At 42.7% G+C, this 19,275-nt stretch overlaps 1 protein-coding gene across 2 annotated transcripts in view; it reads left to right on the top strand.

Annotated features, from left to right (window-relative positions):
* The window catches only part of tmem45a (transmembrane protein 45a), an 89,079-nt gene extending 70,172 nt beyond the window's left edge, over positions 1–18,907 (top strand). For both annotated transcript variants that reach the window (XM_063049830.1, XM_063049831.1), the window contains exons 6-7: positions 4,114–4,259; positions 14,771–18,907. In XM_063049830.1, coding sequence (XP_062905900.1) covers positions 4,114–4,259; positions 14,771–14,864 — 240 coding nt within the window. In that variant the 3' untranslated portion in view covers positions 14,865–18,907. The remainder of the gene's footprint in view (positions 1–4,113; positions 4,260–14,770) is intronic.
* Positions 18,908–19,275: the final 368 nt, after the last annotated feature.

Raw genomic sequence — 19,275 nt, 5'->3', positions numbered from 1 at the left:
GGTACAGAGGAGATTTACCAGAATGCTGCCTGGTTTAGAAAGTATGGATTATGATCAGAGATTAAGGGAGCTAGGGCTTTACTCTTTGGAGAGAAGGAGGATGACAAGAGACATGATAGAGGTGTACAAGATAATGGAGGAATAGATAGAGTGGATAGCCAGTGCCTCTTCCCTAGGGCACCACTGCTCAATACAAGAGGACATGGCTTTAAGGTAAGGGGTGGGAAGTTCAAGGGGGATATTAGAGGAAGGTTTTTTACTCAGAGAGTGGTTGGTGCATGGAATGCACTGCCTGAGTCAGTGGTGGAGGCAGATATACTAGTGAAGTTTAAGAGACTACTAGACAGGTATATGGAGGAATCTAAGGTGGGGGCTCATATGGGAGGCAGGGTTTGAGGGTCGGCACAACATTGTGGGCCAAAGGGCCTGTAGTGTGCTGTACTATTCTATGTTCTAACAGTGCATTCGCCTTCTTCACCACTGACTCAACCTGGAGGTTAACCTTAAGGGTATCCTGTACGAGGACTCCCAAGTCCCGTTGCATCTCAGAACTTTGAATTCTCTCCCCATTTAAATAATAGTCTGTCCATTTATTTCTTCTGCCAAAGTGCATAACCATACACTTTCCAACATTGTATTTCATTTGCCACTTCTTTGCCCATTCTTCCAATCTATTCAAGTCTTTCTGCAGACTCTGTTTCCTCAGCACAACCAGCCCCTCCATCTATCTTCGTGTCGTCAGCAAACTTAGTCACAAAGCCATCTATTCCATAATCCAAATCGTTGATGTATAAAAGAAGCGGCCCCAACACGGACCCCTGTGGAACACCACTGGTAACCGGCAGCCAACCAGAATAGGATCCCTTTATTCCCATTCTCTGTTTCCTGCCAATCAGCCAACGCTCTATCCACGTATGTAACTTTCCCATAATTCCATGGGCTCCTATCTTGTTAAGTAGCCTCGTGTGGCACCTTGTCAAAGGCCTTCTGAAAATACAAATATACAACATCCACTGCATCTCCCTTGTCCAGCCTACTTGTAATTTCCTCAAAAAATTGTAATAGGTTTGTCAGGCAGGATTTTCCTTGAAGGAATCCATGCTGAGTTCTGCCTATCTTGTCATATGCCTCCAGGTACTCTGTAACCTTCTCCTTGACAATCGACTCCAACAACTTCCCAACTACCAATGTCAAGCTAACAGGTCTATAATTTCCTTTTTGCTTCCTTGCCCCCTTCTTAAATAGCGGAGTGACATTTGCAATCTTCCAGTTCTCCGGAACCATGCCAGAATCTATCTACTTTTGAAAGTTCATTGCTAATGCCTCTGCGATCTCCACAGCTACTTCCTTCAGAACACGAGAGTGCATTCCATCTGGTCTGGGAGATTTATCTACCTTTAGACTATTCAGCTTCCTGAGTACTTTCTCTGTCGTAATTGTGACTGCGCACACTTCTCTTCCCTGCCACCCTTGAGTGTCCGGTATACTGCTGATGTCTTCCTCAGTGAAGACTGATGCAAAATACTCATTCAGTTCCTCCGCCATCTCCTTATCTCCCATTACAATTTCTCCAGCATCATTTTCTATCTGTCCTATATCTACTCTCACCTGTCTTTTACTCTTTATATACTTGAAAAAGCTTTTAGTATCCCCTTTGATATTATTAGCTTCCTTTCATAGTTAATCTTTTCCCTCTCAATGACCTTCTTAGTTTCCTTTTGTAAGCTTTTAAAAACTTCCCAGTCCTCTGTCTTCCCACTAATTTTTGCTTCCTTGTATGGCCTCTCCTTTGCTTTAAGTTTGGCTTTGACTTCTCTTGTCAACCACGGTTGCATCCTTTTTCCATTCGAAAATTTCTTCTTTTTTGGAATATACCTGTCCATTTATATGGTATTTTTGGAATATACCATATAAATGAATTTACATAGATATTATCAAATATTATTCACCTTTCCTCACCAAACCTGGGAAAAGCATTCGAACATCGTCCTTTCTAGAACATGGTAACTCTTCGTTCTACTCCACCCATGCAAGATGACATCATAGTTTTCTCGTAAAGGCACAGGCAGCTATTTTAGCATTACCAAGGTGAATACATAAGTGCTCTTAAACAATAAACAAAAATGGTATTCAATGGTCACCTGGTTACACTAGCAAAACAGAATAAGGGACAATAGAGGGGAACATAGGAAAGAAAATAACAATAAAGATGTTCTAGGATACAATAATGAGGTTACTGGAGCATAATTATATGTACCAGTGAAAGAAAAAATAGCAAAAACTCCCAAGTATGAGAATGGGGATCAGAATGGCCTCTGCTGATGCTTCAAACACAGAGGCATAACATACAATACATAAGCAGAAACTGCTTGTTCCTTTGGGTTTCATTCTCTATGCTTAACATCTGGAACATGTTTACACCAACAAAATAGTACTGGCAAAACTATTTGCACTCGAGTTTAATGTGCAGAGCAAAGTTTTTTCCCTTGAATATTAGGTGGCAAAACCAGTGGGTGCAAGTGAAAACAACTTAAAGAACGTATGGATGAAGTTGGCTCTATAAATTGAAAGAATCATGGATGTTTTGCAGAGAGCGTGCTTTTTCTGAATAAGTTGCTTGATATTTTGGGTGTGGTTAATTGATTGGCTCTTTTGACGCAATTGGTTTAAAATAGGAGTGAAATGTGAAATAAATCTTCACTCTTCAGTAACATACTGGTATTTAATTAGTAGCTGTAAAAAGAGGCTGCGTTCTGAATCATAGACACAAGCAATTCTGCAGGTGATGAAAATCTTATGCAGCATACATAAAACACTGGAGGAGCTCAGCAGTCAGGCAGCATCTATGGAGGAGAATAAACAGCTGGCTGTTTAGATGCCGGCTGACATGCTGAGTTCCTCCAGTACTTTGTATTTGCTGCTCCTCAAAATTCAAAGTGTCGTCTCTGCTTATATGGGTGGATTAGATACAGTTGACAATACGAAAAATTTATCATTGACCATCAGAATTAAACAATCGTAAAAAGGATTCATACCATTCTGGAATACAGTTAATTTTGATATTTTAGTCTTTAGGATTTAGGATTATTGTTCTAAAGTCAACATTGCAGGCTTGTTATTAATGCCTTTCAGTCAAAGTTCATTGCAATAGCAATATTGTGTTGCCTTTTTTCCAGTGAGGATACAATAGTGCTCATCTACATTAGCTAAAAATGTGATGTGCGTTTATTATATCTAGATCATATACTTGGTGATAACTGATACTTGTGAAGAAACAAATGCAGAAGTAATGGTCCAGAAGGGCCAGTCTGTGTAATTCCCCTGTGTCTGAGTGATGTTTTTCTTTTGGTATGTTTCCTGATGGGCTTGCTGCCATACTTGCAGTGTTTCCAGATGGTGAACTGATAATATCACTTAGAGTGGAATGATTAGTTTTCCTAGCCTAAAACCACTAAATTAAATAGTTAATGAGTATCATTAGGTTAGTTTTGTATTTGTTTAAATATTTAATCATATTTTGTGCGTTTGGTTTCACAGTAACAATTAGAATGATACCGATCCAAAACTAGCATTTATTTCCATCCTGTTTATGTGCCTGAATTCTAAAATTGATCACTCTAAAATGTTTTCTGAACCCTTTTCCAGGTGCAAAGTGAATGTGTTCTTAACTCTCTCTTTTAATCCATCGCTTTTAAAAAAAAAGTGTCATGTAAGAAAACCATGTGAAACAATTCTTACTGTTTGGTTACAATGGTCTTCAAGTTTTTCCACACGAAGACTCTGAATTTATAACTATTTTTCTTCACGAGTGCATCACCCCTTCTTGGTCTTTGGCCACCAACAGTAGTTTGCTAGAGTCCCTCTGTCCTGGTCCGTTCTTTCAAGATGTCCCATCATCTTGGTATGTCCTTCCTCTCTCAGGCATGAGGTCTTTGGAGCTTTTGTTGGTTTTTATGGGATGGGGCTGCCCAACCCCCTCTCCTTTCACAGCCGGGCTTGGGACTGTCCATGGTGGAGCTGAATTAATAACTACCCTGATGGATCTTTCGGGAAAAAAAAATCTGCACACCTTTTAATTCTTTTAATTGAGATAATTTAATTTCTCTTTTACAGATTGGGTTTATTCTATATCCTCCGAATGGAAGCCCTGAATGGGACCAAAGCAGCCATGACAATCTGATGTTTATTACTATGTGCTACTGTTGGCATTATGCCTTTTCGCTTCTCATTGTGGCCATTAGCTATGCAATTGTCAGTTGGTGAGTGGATGCACTTCTCTTTCATATATCTGAAGCCAAGTGTGGTTAAGAGCTTAGGAGACGGAAGTATGAGCGGTCTTTCCATCCTGATGCCCGTTTTGCATACATTAAGGTCATCTCTGACCTTCTGCCTCAATGCTATCGTCCTGCACAAATACCATGTTCTTTGATTTCCTTAATATCTAAAAATCTATCAGTCTCTGTCTTGAATATAATTATTGACTCAACCTACACAGCGTTTTTTTTGGGTAGAGGATTCAAAAGGCATACGATTGTCCTGGGCTAGTCTTTCAAGTTGTCCCCTGGTGTAGTTCATCTTGTCTGTCTTGGTGAAGATCCTTCCATTCCCAGGGATGAGGTCTTTGGAGATCCTATTGGTGTTTCTGGGTTGTTTCGGGATAGGGTTTGCTTGTGCAATCCTCCTCCTTTCGCATTCAGGCTTGGAACCACCCATGGAAGAGTTTTACAGCTGTCTAACTGAAAGAGTTTTATCAATTCTGTATCTTGTTTTCCTGATCCCTGATTTTTAGATAGTGACATCTGGATCTAGTTAGTCCAGCAAATCTACATTCTCCCTGCCAAACCTTGAAAGTATTTTGTGTATTTCAATGAGACCAATTTCTTTCTTCTAAACCAGATGTTCCCAACCTGGGGTCCACAGAGCCTTTGGTTAATGTTAAAGGTCCATGATGTGAAAAAAAAAAGTTGGGAACCCCTGTTCTAAACTGTGGAGAGCATAATTATGGTCATCTTAATCTCTCCTCATATGAGAAAGTTGCCATCAGTGTGGTAAAATGTCTTCATCTCTCGTGAAACAGAGATTCCCCTCCACCATTGTTAACAAAACTGTTGACCAAAGCTCATCCATTTCCCACACTGCTTCTTTAAACCCCTTCCCTAAATCTCAGCTTTTTTATTCGAGCCACGACTGCGCAGAATGTGCAGGCACGTGGACGTAAGCGAGCTAGATTTCTGGGAAGAATTTTAAAGGAAGACAGCTTTATAGAGCGGGTGTCTGACTAGAGGGAGTCAGAGTAGGAGGGCTTCAGCTCAATGGGTCGAGGCGAGCTAAGTTTCTTGTGACGTATGTCTGTAAGGCCGGTGTACTGGGTATCAGATGTGGGAAGACCGGGAGACTCCCAGCCTCCTGGACGGCCACATATGCGCCAGGTGTGTTGAGCCACAGATCCTTAGGGAACACACATCAAAGTTGCTGGTGAACGCAGCAGACCAGGCAGCCTCTATTGGAAGAGGTACAGTCGACATTTCGGGCCGAGACCCTTCGTCAGGACTAACTGAAAAAAGAGCTAGTAAGAAATTTGAAAGTTGGAGGGGGAGGGGGAGATCCAAAATGATAGCAGAAGACAGGAGGGGGAGGGATGGAGCCAAGAGCTGGACAGTTGATTGGCAAAAGGGATATGAGAGGATCATGGGACAGGAGGCCGAGGGAGAAAGAAAGCGGGGGGGAACCTAGAGGATGGGCAAGGGGTATAGTGAGAGGGACAGAGGGAGAAAAAGGAAAGAGAGAAAAAGAATATGTGTATATAAATAAATAACGGATGGGTTACGGGGGGAGGTGGGACATTAGTGGAAGCTTGAGAAGTCAATGTTCATGCCATCAGGTTGGAGGCTACCCAGACGGAATATAAGGTGTTGTTCCTCCAACCTGAGTGTGGCTTCATATTTACAGTAGAGGAGGCCATGGATAGACATATCAGAATGGGAATGGGACGTGGAATTAAAATGTGTGGCCACTGGGAGATCCTGCTTTCTGTGGTGGACAGAGCATAGGTGTTCAGCAAAACGATCTCCCAGTCTGCGTCGGGTCTCGCCAATACATAGAAGGCCACATCGGGAGCACCGAATGCAGTATATCACCCCAACCGACCCACAGGTGAAGTGTCGCCTCACCTGGAAGGACTGTCTGGGGCCCTGAAAGGAGGTGTAAGGGCATGTGTAGCACTTGTTCCGCTTACAAGGATAAGTGCCAGGAGGGAGATCAGTGGGGAGGGATGGGGGAGACGAATGGACAAGGGAGTTGGGTAGGGAGCGATCCCTGCGGAAAGCAGGGGGTGGGGGAGGGAAGGATGTGCTTAGTGGTGTGATCCCATTGGAGGTGGCGGAAGTTATGGAGAATAATATGTTGGACCCGGAGGCTGGTGGGGTGGTAGGTGAGGACAAGGGGAACCCTATTCCTAGTGGGGTGGCGGGAGGATGGAGTGAGAGCAGATGTGCGTGAAATGGGGGAGATGCGTTTGAGAGCAGAGTTGATGGTGGAGGAACGGAAGCCCCTTTCTTTAAAAAAGTAGGACATCTCCCTCGTCCTAGAATGAAAAGCCTCATCCTGAGAGCAGATGCGGCGGAGACGGAGGAATTGCGAGAAGGGGATGGCATTTTTGCAAGAGACAGGGTGGGAAGAGGAATAGTCCAGATAGCTGTGAGAGTCAGTAAGCTTATTGTAGACATCAGTAGGTAAGCTGTCTCTAGAGATAGAGACAGAAAGATCTAGAAAGGGGAGGGAGGTGTCGGAAATGGACCAGGTAAACTTGGGGGCAGGGTGAAAGTTGGAGGCAAAGTTAGTGAAGTCAACGAGCTCATCATGCGTGCAGGAAGCAGCGCCAATGCAGTCGTCGATGTAGTGAAAGAAAAGTGGGGGACAGATACCAGAATAGGTTTGGAACATAGGTTGTTCCACAAAGCCAACAAAAAGGCAGGCATCGCTAGGACCCATACGGGTGCCCATAGCTACACCTTTAGTTTGGAGGAAGTGGAAGGAGCCAAAGGAGAAATTATTAAGAGTAAGGACTAATTCCGCTAGATGGAACAGAGTGGTGGTAGAGGCGAACTGGTTAGATCTAGAACCCAAAAAGAAGCGGAGAGCTTTGAGACCTTCCTGGTGGAGGATGGAAGTATATAGGGACTGGACATCCATGGTGAAAATAAAGTGGTGGGGGCCAGGGACTTAAAATCATCTAAAAGTTTAAGAGCGTGAGGAGTGTCAAGGTATGCAGAAATGAGTTCGGTGGGGCAGGAACAAGCTGAGACAATAGGTTTGCCAGGACAGGCAGGTTTGTGGATCTTGGTTAGGAGGTAGAAACGGGAAGTGCAGGGTGTGGGAACTATAAGTTTGGTAGCAATGGATGGGAGATCCCCTGAGCGGATAAAGTTGGTGATGGTGTGGGAGACAATGGCCTGGTGCTCCTCAGTGGGGTCACGATCGAGGGGTAAATAAGAGGAGGTGTCTGCAAGTTGTTGGTCTGCCTTGGCAAGGTAGAGGTCAGTACGCCAGACTACAAAAACACCCCCCCCCCGCCTTAGCGGCGGGTTTTATAATAAGGTTAGGATTAGTGTGGAGGGAGTGGAGAGCAGAGCGTTCGGAAGGAGTGAGGTTGGAATGGGAACAAGGTGCGGTGAAGTCGAGACGGTTGATGTCCCATCGGCAGTTAACCAGTTCCATAAACCTGCCTGTCCTGGTAGATCTATTGTCTCAGCTTGCACCTGCCCTACCATTCGTCCCCCCCATCCCTCCCCACCGATCTCCCACCTGGCACTTATCCTTGTAAGCGGAACAAGTGCTACACATGCCCTTACACTTCCTCCCTTACCACCATTCAGGGCCCCAGACAGTCCTTCCAGGTGAGGTGACACTTCACCTGTGAGTCGGCTGGGGTGATATACTGTGTCCGGTGCTCCCGATGCAGCTTTCTATGTATTGGCGAGACCCGATGCAGACTGGGGTACGGTTTCGCTGAACACCTACGCTCTGTCCACCAGAGAAAGCAGGATCTCCCAGTGGCCACACATTTTAATTCCATGTCCCATTCCCATTCTGATATGTCTATCCACAGCCTCCTCTACTGTCAAGATGAAGCCACACTCAGGTTGGAGGAACAACACCTTATATTCCGTCTGGGTAGCCTCCAACCTGATGGCATGAACGTTGACTTCTCTAACTTCCGCTAATGCCCCACCTCCCCCTCGTACCCCAGCTGTTATTTACCTATATACATACATTCTTTTTCTCTCTGTCCTTTATCTCCCTCTGTCCCTCTCACTATACCCCTTGCCCATCCTCTGGGTTCCCCCCCCCACCTTTTCTTTCTCCCTAGGCCTCCTGTCCCATGATCCTCTCATATCCCTTTTGCCAATGACCTGTCCAGCTCTCGGCTCCATCCCTCCCCCTCCTGTCTTCTCCTATCATTTCGGATCTCCCCTTCCCCCTCCCACTTTCAAATCTCTTACTAGCTCTTCTTTCAGTTAGTCCTGACGAAGGGTCTCTGCCCGAAACGTCAACTGTACCTCTTCCAATAGAGGCTGCCTGGCCTGCTGTGTTCACCAGCAACTTTTATGTGTGTTGCTTGAAATTCCAGCATCTGCAGATTTCCTCGTGTTTGCAAGATCCTTAGGGACCGGGTTAGGGAAATGGAGCTGCAGCTCGATGACCTTTGTCTGGTCAGGGAAAGTGAGGAGGTGATAGAGAGGAGTTATAGGCAAGTAGTCACACCTGAGCCTCGAGAGACAGATAAGCGGGTAACAGTCAGGAGAGGGAAGGGCACGAGTCAGATACTAGAGAGTACCCCTGTGGCTGTCCCCCTTAACAATAAGTACTCCTGTTTGAGTACTGTTGTGGGGGATGGCCTACCTGGGGGAAGCCTCTGGCCCTGTGGCTCAGAAGGATGGGGAAAGGAAGAGGATGGCAGCAGTGATAGGGGACTTTATAATTAGGGGGTCAGACAGACAATTCTGTGGACGCAGGAAAGAAACACAGATGGTAGTTTGCCTCCCTGGTGCCAGGGTCCGGGATGTTTCTGATCGCATCCACGATATCCTGAAGTGGGAAGGTGAACAGCCGGAAGTCATGGTACGTATAGGTACCAAGGACATGGGTAGGAAGTTTTGAAAACAGACTGCAGGGAGTTAGGAAGGAAGCAGAGAAGCAGGATCTCAAAGGTAGTAATCTTGGGATTACTGCCTGTGCCACGTGACAGTGAGTATAGAAATAGTGAGGTGGAGGATAAATGCATGGCTGAGGGATTGGAGCAGGAGGCAGGGATTCAGATTTCTGGATCATTGGGACCTCTTTTGGGGCAGGTGTGACCTGTACAGAAAGGACGGGTTGCACTTGAATCCGAGGGGCCCAATATCCTGGCAGGGAAGTTTGCCAAGGCTATTGGGGAGAGTTTAAACTAGAATTGCGGGGGGCTGGGAACCAAACTGAAGAGACGGAGAAAGAGGCCGTTGGCTCACAAATCGAGAAGCTTATAGACAGTGTGAGAGGGAGGTTAGGCAGGTGATAGGGAAGGGACTGATGGTCTGAGATGTGTCTATTTTAATGCAAGGAGTATCATGGACAAAGCAGATGAGCTTAGAGTGTGGATCAGTACTTGAAGCTATGATGTTGTGGCCATTACAGAGACTTGGATGGCTCAGGGGCAGCAATGGCTACTTAGAGTGCCAGGCTTTAGATGTTTCAGAAAGGACAGAGAGGGAGACAAAAGATGTGGGGGTGTGGCACTGCTGATCAGAGATAGGGTCACAGCTGTAGAAAAGGAGGAAGTCATGGAGGGATTGTCTATGGAGTCTCTGTGGGTGGAAGTTAGGAACAGGGAAGGGGTCAATAACTCTGCTGGGTGTTTTTTATAGACCACCCAATAGTAACAGGGACATCGAGGAGCAGATAGGGAGACATTCTGGAAAGATGCAATAATAACAGGGTTGTCGTGGTGGGAGATTTTCATTTCCCAAATATTGATCGGCATCTCCAAGAGAAGTTTATGATAGTGGTCTGAATATTAATGAATTCAAAATTCAAAAAAAAACTGTTGCGGGTGGAATTTTCTCTGTCCTGCTCCTGCACTCGTCTGTACCTGATGGACATTTAAAATGTGGTTGCACACACCCACTCTTCTCCCCTTGTAATTTAAAACTAATGCAAATTTGGAAAATACCTTTAAACTAAAGTAAAACAAGCATTGCCTAAGGGACAGGATATATAAATGGAAAGAGGGGGCCTGATTGGGGATAGTCAACATGGCTTTGCTTGTTTTGGGTCGTATTTGACCAGTCTTTTAGTTTTTCAAAGAGGTTACCAGGAAAGTAAATGAAGGAAAGGCAGCAGACATTGTTTACATGGACTTTAGCGAGACCTTTGACAAAGTACCGCATGAGAGGCTGGCCCCAAAAGTTTCAGTTGCTTGGCATTTGGGTTGAGCTGATAAATTGGATTGAACACTGGCTTCACAAGAGAAGCCAGAGAGTCTTAGTAGATGGTTGCCTCTCTGATTGGAGGTCTGTGACCTCCAATGGGGATCGGTGTTGTTTTTCAGGGATAGCAACGATTTGGGTGACAATGTGGTAAACTGGATCAGCACATTTGCAAATGATGCCAGCATTGGTGGCATAGTGGACAACGATGAAGGCGACCAGTGCTTGTGAGGGATCTGCACCAGTAGGAATATCGGGCTGAGAAATGGCAGATGGAATTTAATGTGGACAAGTGTGAGGTGTTGCACTTTGGGAAGACAAACCAGGGTAGGACTTGCACTGAGGAGTGTGGTAGAACAGAGGGTTCCATGATTGCGTGAAAGTGGTATCACAGGCAGATAGGGTTGTAAAGAGAACCTTTAGCACATTGGCTTTCATAGGTCAAAGTACAGGAATGCAAAGCTTTGTTGGAAGTTATATCATTCAGTGACGCCCAATTTCTACTATAATATGATCTTGTAGTTCCTGTGATCGGCCTACAGGAAAGGTATCAGTAAAATAGAGCACTGAGAAAATTTACAAGGAAGTTGCTGGGAATTGCGGACTTGAGTTATAAGGAAAGGTTGAATAGGTTAGGATCTTATTCCCTGGAGCATAGGGGAATTGTGGGGTGGGGTGTGGATTTGATAGAGGTAGACAAAATTGTGAAGGGTGTAGATAGGTTAATTCAAGCAGGCATTTTTTTCACTGAGGCTGGGTGAGACTAGAATTAGAACTCAACTTCAGGGTGGAAGGTGAAATATTTAAGGCGAACAGAAGGGGGAACTTCACTCAGAGGGTGATGTGAGTGTGGAACGAGCTGCCAGCGGAAGTGATGGATGCAAGTTAGATGGGACCAGGCAGAACAACAGTTTGGCATGGACTAGATGGGCTGAAGGGCCTGTTTCTGTGCTGTAGGGCTCGCTGACTCTGTGACTCTAATTTCACCCATCCCTGTTAATGTGCAAGAAAGCCAGAACACCTGGGAGAAGCTTACATTTACACAAAGCGTGCCAACACCACACATGGACGGACACACACGGGCATACAGGCGGGCACTCAGATGGACACAGACTCGGAGAGACAGACACAACAGGCAGACGCACAGATAGGATACTCCAGGAGCTGTGAAACAGCAGTTCTATATACAGTTCCACTGTGCTGCTTCAAAAAAAAAATCCCTGTTCATGACAAAGATTGCCTCATACTATCCCAAACATCAGTCAAAATTCAGCCAATCAGCACTTTTGAAAGTATGATTAATTATGTGACAGAGATGTGTCAATTCATTACCATTCCATGTGCAAAAGTATATTATTGGCAATGACACACCTGATTGCACAACCAAACACTCACGTTATCATATTATTAAGTTTGCCAATGACACAACAATGGTAGGGCTCATCACGCACAACGAGATGCATACAGAGAGGAGGTGAAACTCGTACACTTTCTAAATCGGCGACAAGAGCAGTGGAAACTGCAGGCAGTTTCAAACTCCTGGGCCCAGAACACATTCTACACAAATAGGGGAACTCACCAATGCCTCTGCTTTCTGAGGAGACTGAAGAGAGCCGGACTATAGATATATGTACTTGTGTCCTTTTACCAACGTGCAGTAGAGAGCATCCTAACATGTTACATCATTCCATGGTACAAAAACAGCACTTTGGCAGACAGGAAGTCTCTACAATGGGTAGTCAAACTGCCCAACACATCACCACCAGCCTGCTCACCATCAAGGACATATATACCAAAAGGCCCCAGGAAAAGGCCTGTAACATCATGAAGGATACCACCCTGCTCATGACTCTTTGTCCCATTCCTATTAGAGAGGAGACTATGTAGTATACATGCCAGTACAACCAGGCTCAAAAATAGTTACTTTCCCTAATCAATAAATCTGATCAACACCTTCAACCAATAACCCACCTCACCACCCCCACTCCCACCAACACCACTACTTGCTCTTTTATTGTCAGTCATCTTACGTACAGACACCCCTGTGTCTGGTGTCACTTTATGAACATACAATCAATACATATATATAAGTATTTTTTTAGGATGGTGTTCTTTATCTTATCGTGTTTCTTTTGGTGCTGCATTGAATCCAGAGTAAGAATTATTTTGTTCTCCTTTGCACTTGTGTACTGGAGATGAAATTAAACAGTCCTGAATGTTGAATCCTGAAAATTGGTTGGGTTAGCTGTATTGGTACAGTATCTGAAAGCCTGAAGTTGCAATCTTGCCCCCGGTGTTCAATTCACACAAATTGATTAAATAACAAGGCGATCAAATCATTTCAAGTTTTAAAACAGAGTGCAGATTTCTCCCAGAAGGTATCAGTAGAATTTATTGAGCCTTGGAAGGCTAAATGCATTCTAGTGTTTTTTTAATGCTGGTTTCTGCAGGAGAAACTGAAGAAGAAATGGAGTTGTATAATGGGGATAAAAACATTAGCCAAACGTGTGACTCTCAAGATAATTAAAAGCAGAATGTAAAGATAAGGATTAGCTTGATTGGTCACAGGTACATCAAAGCATCGAGACATGCGGTGAAATGTGCCGTTTGTATCAGTGTCCAGCAAGGTCCCAGGATGTGCTGGAGGTAGCCCGCAGTTGTTGCCATGCTTCCAGAGCCAAAGTAGCCCACCCACAACTTACCAATCCTAACCCGTTCTGTACGTCTTTGGAATGTGGGAGGAAACTGGAGCACCTGGAATTGAATTGAATCGACTTTATTTCTTACATTCTTCACATACCTGAGAGGAGTAGAAAATCTTTACATTCCATCTCGGTCTGAATGTGCAACATGCACATTGTAGTAATCTGTAGTAAGTAGTATGTACAGTAAGAAACAACAGATCTGCCAATATAGCTTAGAAATACAATTGTGTCAGTGTGAATTAATCAGTCTGATGGCCTGGTGGAAGAAGCTGTCCTGAAGCCTGTTGGTCCTGGCTTTTATGCTGCGATACCATTTCCCAGATGGCAACAGCCCTAACAGTTTGTGGTTGGGCTGACTCAGGTCCACAATGATCCTTTGGGCCATTTTTATGCACCTGTTGCTGTAAATGTCCTGAACAGCAGAAAGTTCACATCCACAGATGTGCTGGGCTGTCCGCACCACTCTCTGCAGCATCTTGTGATTAAGGGAAGTACAGTTCCCATACCAGGCAGTGATACAGCCAGTCAGGATGCCCTCAATTGTGCCCCTGTAGAAAGTCTTTAGGATTTGGGGACTTATTCCAAACTTCTTCAACCGTCTGAGGTGAAAGAGGCACTGCTGTGCTTTTTTCACCACACAGCTGGTATGTACAGACCACGTGAGGTTTTCGGTGATGTGTATACTGAGGAACTTAAAGCTGCTCACCCTCTCATCCCCAGATCCATTGATGTCAATAGGGGTTCCTCCTGTAGTCCACAACCAACTCCTTTGTTTTGGCGACATTGAGGGAGAGGTTGTTTTCTTGACACAACTGTGTCAGGGTGATGACTTCTTCTCTGTAGGCTGCCTCATTATTTGAGATAAAGTCAATCAATGTAGTCTCATCTGCAAATTTAATTAGCAGATTGGAGCTGTGAGTGTACAGAAAGTAAAGGAGGGGGCTTAGGACACAGCCCTGGGGGTGCTCCTGTGTTGAGGGGCAGAGCTGAGGGAGCCCACTCTTACCACCATCCCCGACGTGGAGGAAACCCACGTGGTCATGGGAAGAATGTACAACCTCTTCTTAGACAGTGGCGGGAATTAAACACCAACCGCTCGTACTGTAAAGCATTGAACGAGCCGCTGTGCTACCATATCACCCATAGCATGGAATGTAGCAATAAATGGTGAATGTATTCTACGTTTTTAGCTAAAACTATATTTTTGTCACTTTTTGTGTTGTGGGTATTACTGGTAAGACCAGTTTTTTTTTCTTTGTCCATCCTTGTTTGTCTTTGTGAACTCCAGGATTGATACTAAACACCAATGAAGAAACTGGAGATTTTTTTCAAAGTTAGGACTGTCTGAGACTTGGAAGAAAACCTGTAGAAAGTGGTGTCTGCTGCCATTATCGGTAGATTTTACAGGTTTAAGAGGTACTTTCAGACCCTTATTGTTAACGGTTCACAGTCCAGCCATAATGCACCAATTTTGGAGGGAATTAAAGTTTATGGTCATGATGGGGTACCAATCAAATTTATTTAACATAAAGACTAATCGGTATCATTCTCACTGTGGCTATGTTCATCAAACTTATACGCACACCTTTTGTGAATTTACAGGATAATTCATACAAAGTTAAAACATGTTGAGCCTCTGGAGATGGGACTGCTTAAATCAACCGAGAAAGATCAAGAGACTGAAGAAGAAATGTAGCCAGATAAATCTTGTTATTTGCTACTACTGTGCCTTCTTTATTACTAGAATTTGCCTTTTTAGAAAATACTTTAATATTTGGTTGAGGGCTTTCTTCTGGGTAAACCTGTGTCGATGATAGTTAAGAACTTTATGCATGATAATGAAATCTACTGTCTGTACTTTCCTGCATTGCCCATAATTTCTGACAAGTCTGATGGTGGTATTGAGTAACTTATACTGCGTTCTACCCTTTGTCAGTGATGGAAGATGGCAGAAATGCATCTTTTTGTCAGAATTTCACTTTTTGTGCTCTAAAACTTAAAACAAAATAGGAATTAGGTGATTTGTAAAATGTGGTTTAGATGTCTGAGAGAGTAGAATCTGATTTCAATTTCAATGAATCTTGAAAGTCTAACCTTTCTGAATACAGGCTGCATTCCAGTTTATTAATACCATTGACATTCCATGAGAAAGTGTAAAATGCTTTAGATTGATGTTGTTCATTTTAGTTAATAAAAAGTACGATTTTGCTGATAATAGGACATAAAATATGAAAGCACTTAAAAAGTGGAAGTTACAAAGGGAAAATTTTGAGCTGAGGCTAATAGAAATTGGTCTATCCCCTTCCATGGGGCAGGCTCAGACTGAATGAGAAATCTGTTCTTCATTGATATGAAAAGAAAGTTGATGCTAGCTCAAGGATTCCAACTGGTCCACTTCAAGCTTAGTCAAAGGTAAAATTTTACCTTCCCCTGTCCCCTGTGCCTACCTTCAGATGCTTGAAGTATCTGCAGTAATATTGTAACCATGATTCTGTCGTGCATGAAAAATCACCTTTGATTTTTATGTTTGTAGTGAAGTCTTGAGTTCTTTATACATATGTTTATGGTTAAGAAAGCAAATAAACCTTGCAAACTAAGCTAAATAATCTTAGTTCTACTTGAGAAATTATTGGTGCCTTTAGGGTATTTTTAAATTTAGCCACCACGAATGCAATTTCCCACAAACTCGCAATCTTATGATAATGGCATGGTGACTGATATGTTCCAAGAAAATTCCCAGCTGGGTTTATTCAATAATGTTTTTCTGTTGGACCATTTTATAGATAGAAGAATTCTCCTATCATTGTACTGAGGACTGACTAAAAGGCATGTCTAATGATAGAAATATGAGTATTTAGACTGCCTGATGCATATTCAACTGTATGTAGTGAACAGGTGCCTTTCACTACAATGGTCCTCCACAAACTATAACACTAACATATTTCTTTACCTCTAAAACATTTTTCAGGAGCAGGAAATTAATTGTAAACTTTGTAGTTTTCATGATGCTGTGATATTGAGGACATGTTATTAGATTATGTGATATCTGGCATCACATGCTTCTTCCCATGAACAAGGCACTCATCACATTACTTCAAACACACTCTACAAGCATGAATCACTTTCTAACATTTAGATCCACTGGTTATACCTAACAAAGGTTTACAGTTTTTCATAAGTTAGATGGAAAGTGTTTTGGAAAGGTTTTGGAAAACATCAGAAACTGTTGCAATAGTGTTTTTTTTTAAAGAAAGCAGTATTGCTGTGTGGTGCAGTTGTTATTCATTTATTTATTGGGATACAGTGTGGAATAGGCCTTCCGGCCCTTCGAGCCAACCACCTAGCTATTCCCCTGAATTGCTAATCCTGGGGCAGTTGGCAATGACCAACCGGTACGTCTTTGAACTGTGGGAGGAAACCGGAGCACCCAGAGGAAACCTGCTCAGTGACGGGGAGAATGTACAAACTCTTACAGGCAGTGGTGGGAATTGAACCTGGGTCACCTGCACTGTAAAGTGTGGTGCTGGCTACTATGCCACTGTGCTGCCCCAACTTAGAATGAGACGGAAGAAAATTCAGTAGGAATTTTGGTTCGCACCCCCTAAACGTCCAGAATTTCTCAGTTATTTGCCAGAATGGGCAGCACGGTAGCTTTGAGCAACACTATTACAACTCAGGGCATCAGAGTTCGGAGTTCAGTTCCGGCATCCTCCGTAAGGAGTCTCGGTGCATCCTCCCCGTGGCATTCGCGAGCTTTTCCCTGGCTGCTCTCGTTTCCTCCCACAGTCCAAAGACACATCGGGCTGTTGTAAGTTCTCCTGTGAATAGGTTAGGTTTAAATTGGGGTTGCTGGAGACGTGTGGCTCAAGGGGCTAGAAAGGCCTACTCCATGCTGTATCCCTAAGAAAATAAAATTAATAATACTGCAGTATACTTCTACACACAATCTTCACATCAGTGCTGCTTCATGATACTTAAATATACTGTTTTCAATTAAGGGAAATGAATCCTGCTCCTTTACTGGTGTGAGTGATTTACTGAGCCGTGTAATCCTCCCCATGGGGCTTCAGAACAGCTACCTGAGCATATTGTCAATCCCAGAATTCAAAACAGCATCCAGTCGCCAACCCACTCATCACCGCTTTCCAAAATCCTACCCTATTGACAAAATCTAGCCAGCCACAGCAACAGATAGTTAATTTGCTCATTCATAACAGGCAGAGCTGGGACATGGATATGTGTTGGAGTGGGGGTGGTGGGATGTGGTTGTTGCTGTGGTGGTTATTCGGGGGAAAAAAAGAAGACTAAGTAAACTTGGGAGTATTTGGAATCCTGGATTAAAACAAAACATTGAATTAACTGGAAATATTATGGAGGAATGTGTCTTTATGAAACCATAGAGTAGATAAAATGAATAGAAGCACTACTATTTTGCTGTAGTTCATGAAGGTAAAGGTGCATCCCATGTGTATGTTGATAAAATATATAATAGCATTTTTCTCCATTGATTAAAAATACTGACGCCATCCCTCACTCCTACACATGATGGTAACAGCCTGTGCTGGCCACCCCCTCAGGCAATATAAATGACTCCTCCCTTACTCTAACCCTAATTTAACACCTCCACCCATCCAACTCAGCCCTCTCTTCCAAATCTAATGCTGTCAGAGCTCTACCTCCGAAGAAAACAGCTCTGGGCCACCCTTCTCTTCCTGTTCCCTGCCTAATGGCTATTAATATCTACTATTGTGTCTGTCTGTCTGTCTTCAGTCAAATGATCTCAATGTGTGTTTAAATGTTGAAAAATTGCAGAATTTTTGACATTTGGTGAACTCAAATATTCTTATTTTGCCTTCAGCATTTAAGACATTTGAGTATTCTTCCAATTACTTTTTTTCATGTGTCTACATACTTACCATTTTAAAATGTTAAGCATTCTCAGTTCATATTTACATAATATACAGGATTTGTAAGATCTATACGTGATGTGCAGTATGCAAAAGATTGAACATGAAAGCTTGAAACCATTTAAAAATTGTAGATTTTTTTTTGTAGAAACATTTTATAAATAAATACCTTGAAGATAAACTTAGATTTTCTTTTTATGCAGTCCTAAATAATATATAGTCTGGTAAGCAGTATATATCATGGATGAAATGAGTATTTATTTTCTAAAACTGAAAAATATATTAAGTAGTTTTGTCGTTGTTAAACAAGCACAGCCATTGAAGTTGATTCATTTATTAATTTAAATATTGTACGATTGTTTCAGTTTGCTATTGAGTGTAGTTAAAATGCAATCTTTGTTTCAGCAAGGACCAAAATCAATCTTCAAACTGTCTTAATTAGCAGATAACGTCAAAAGAATGTATATATTTGATTTTAAATTGATACATTTTCTATTTAATTTTGCTGCCTGAAGTGCATTGACTTTCTGAAGCTTTTCATACCTTTACTATATATTGGGAACAATATACCTGTCACAACTCAATTGGTACTGAATTTGGTTATATGACTGTTAATGCAGAAGGAAATAAAGGAAATGAAAATTCTAGAAATCATTACACATTAAATTCTTTGTTAAATAATGTTATTGCAATATACATATGTTGATGTGTCTAGTTTCTAAAAATGTTATTCTTAAATTAATATTTTCATTTCTCTATAAATTATGTTCCAGCAAAAGTGATTGATTCGACATATTAACAGAATAATAAAGCAATAATAAATAAAAACCGAAATGGGGCTATTTGAATTGAATTGACCTTATTTCTTACATCTTCCACATACATAAGTAAAAATTATTATGTTACATCTCTGTCTGAATGTGCAATTATAGTAATCTATAATAAATAGTGAGATACACAATAGAACAGTCAATATAGCTTAGAAATACTATTGTGTCAGTGTGAATTAACCAGTCTGATGGTGGGTGAAAAAACTGTTCCAAGGCCCATTGGTCCTGGCTTTAATGCTGTGGTACCGTTTCCCAGACGGCAGCATCTGGAACAGTTTGTAGTTGGAATGACTCAGGTCCCCAATGATCCTTCGGGCCCCTTTTATGCACCTGTTGCTGTAAATGTCCTGAATAGTGGGAAGTTCACGTC

The sequence above is a fragment of the Mobula hypostoma genome, chromosome 6 (assembly GCF_963921235.1).
Source record: "Mobula hypostoma chromosome 6, sMobHyp1.1, whole genome shotgun sequence".
NCBI classification, from domain to species: domain Eukaryota; kingdom Metazoa; phylum Chordata; class Chondrichthyes; order Myliobatiformes; family Myliobatidae; genus Mobula; species Mobula hypostoma.
Note: the sequence above shows the minus strand (reverse complement) of the source record. Positions and strands in the feature narration are given on the sequence as shown.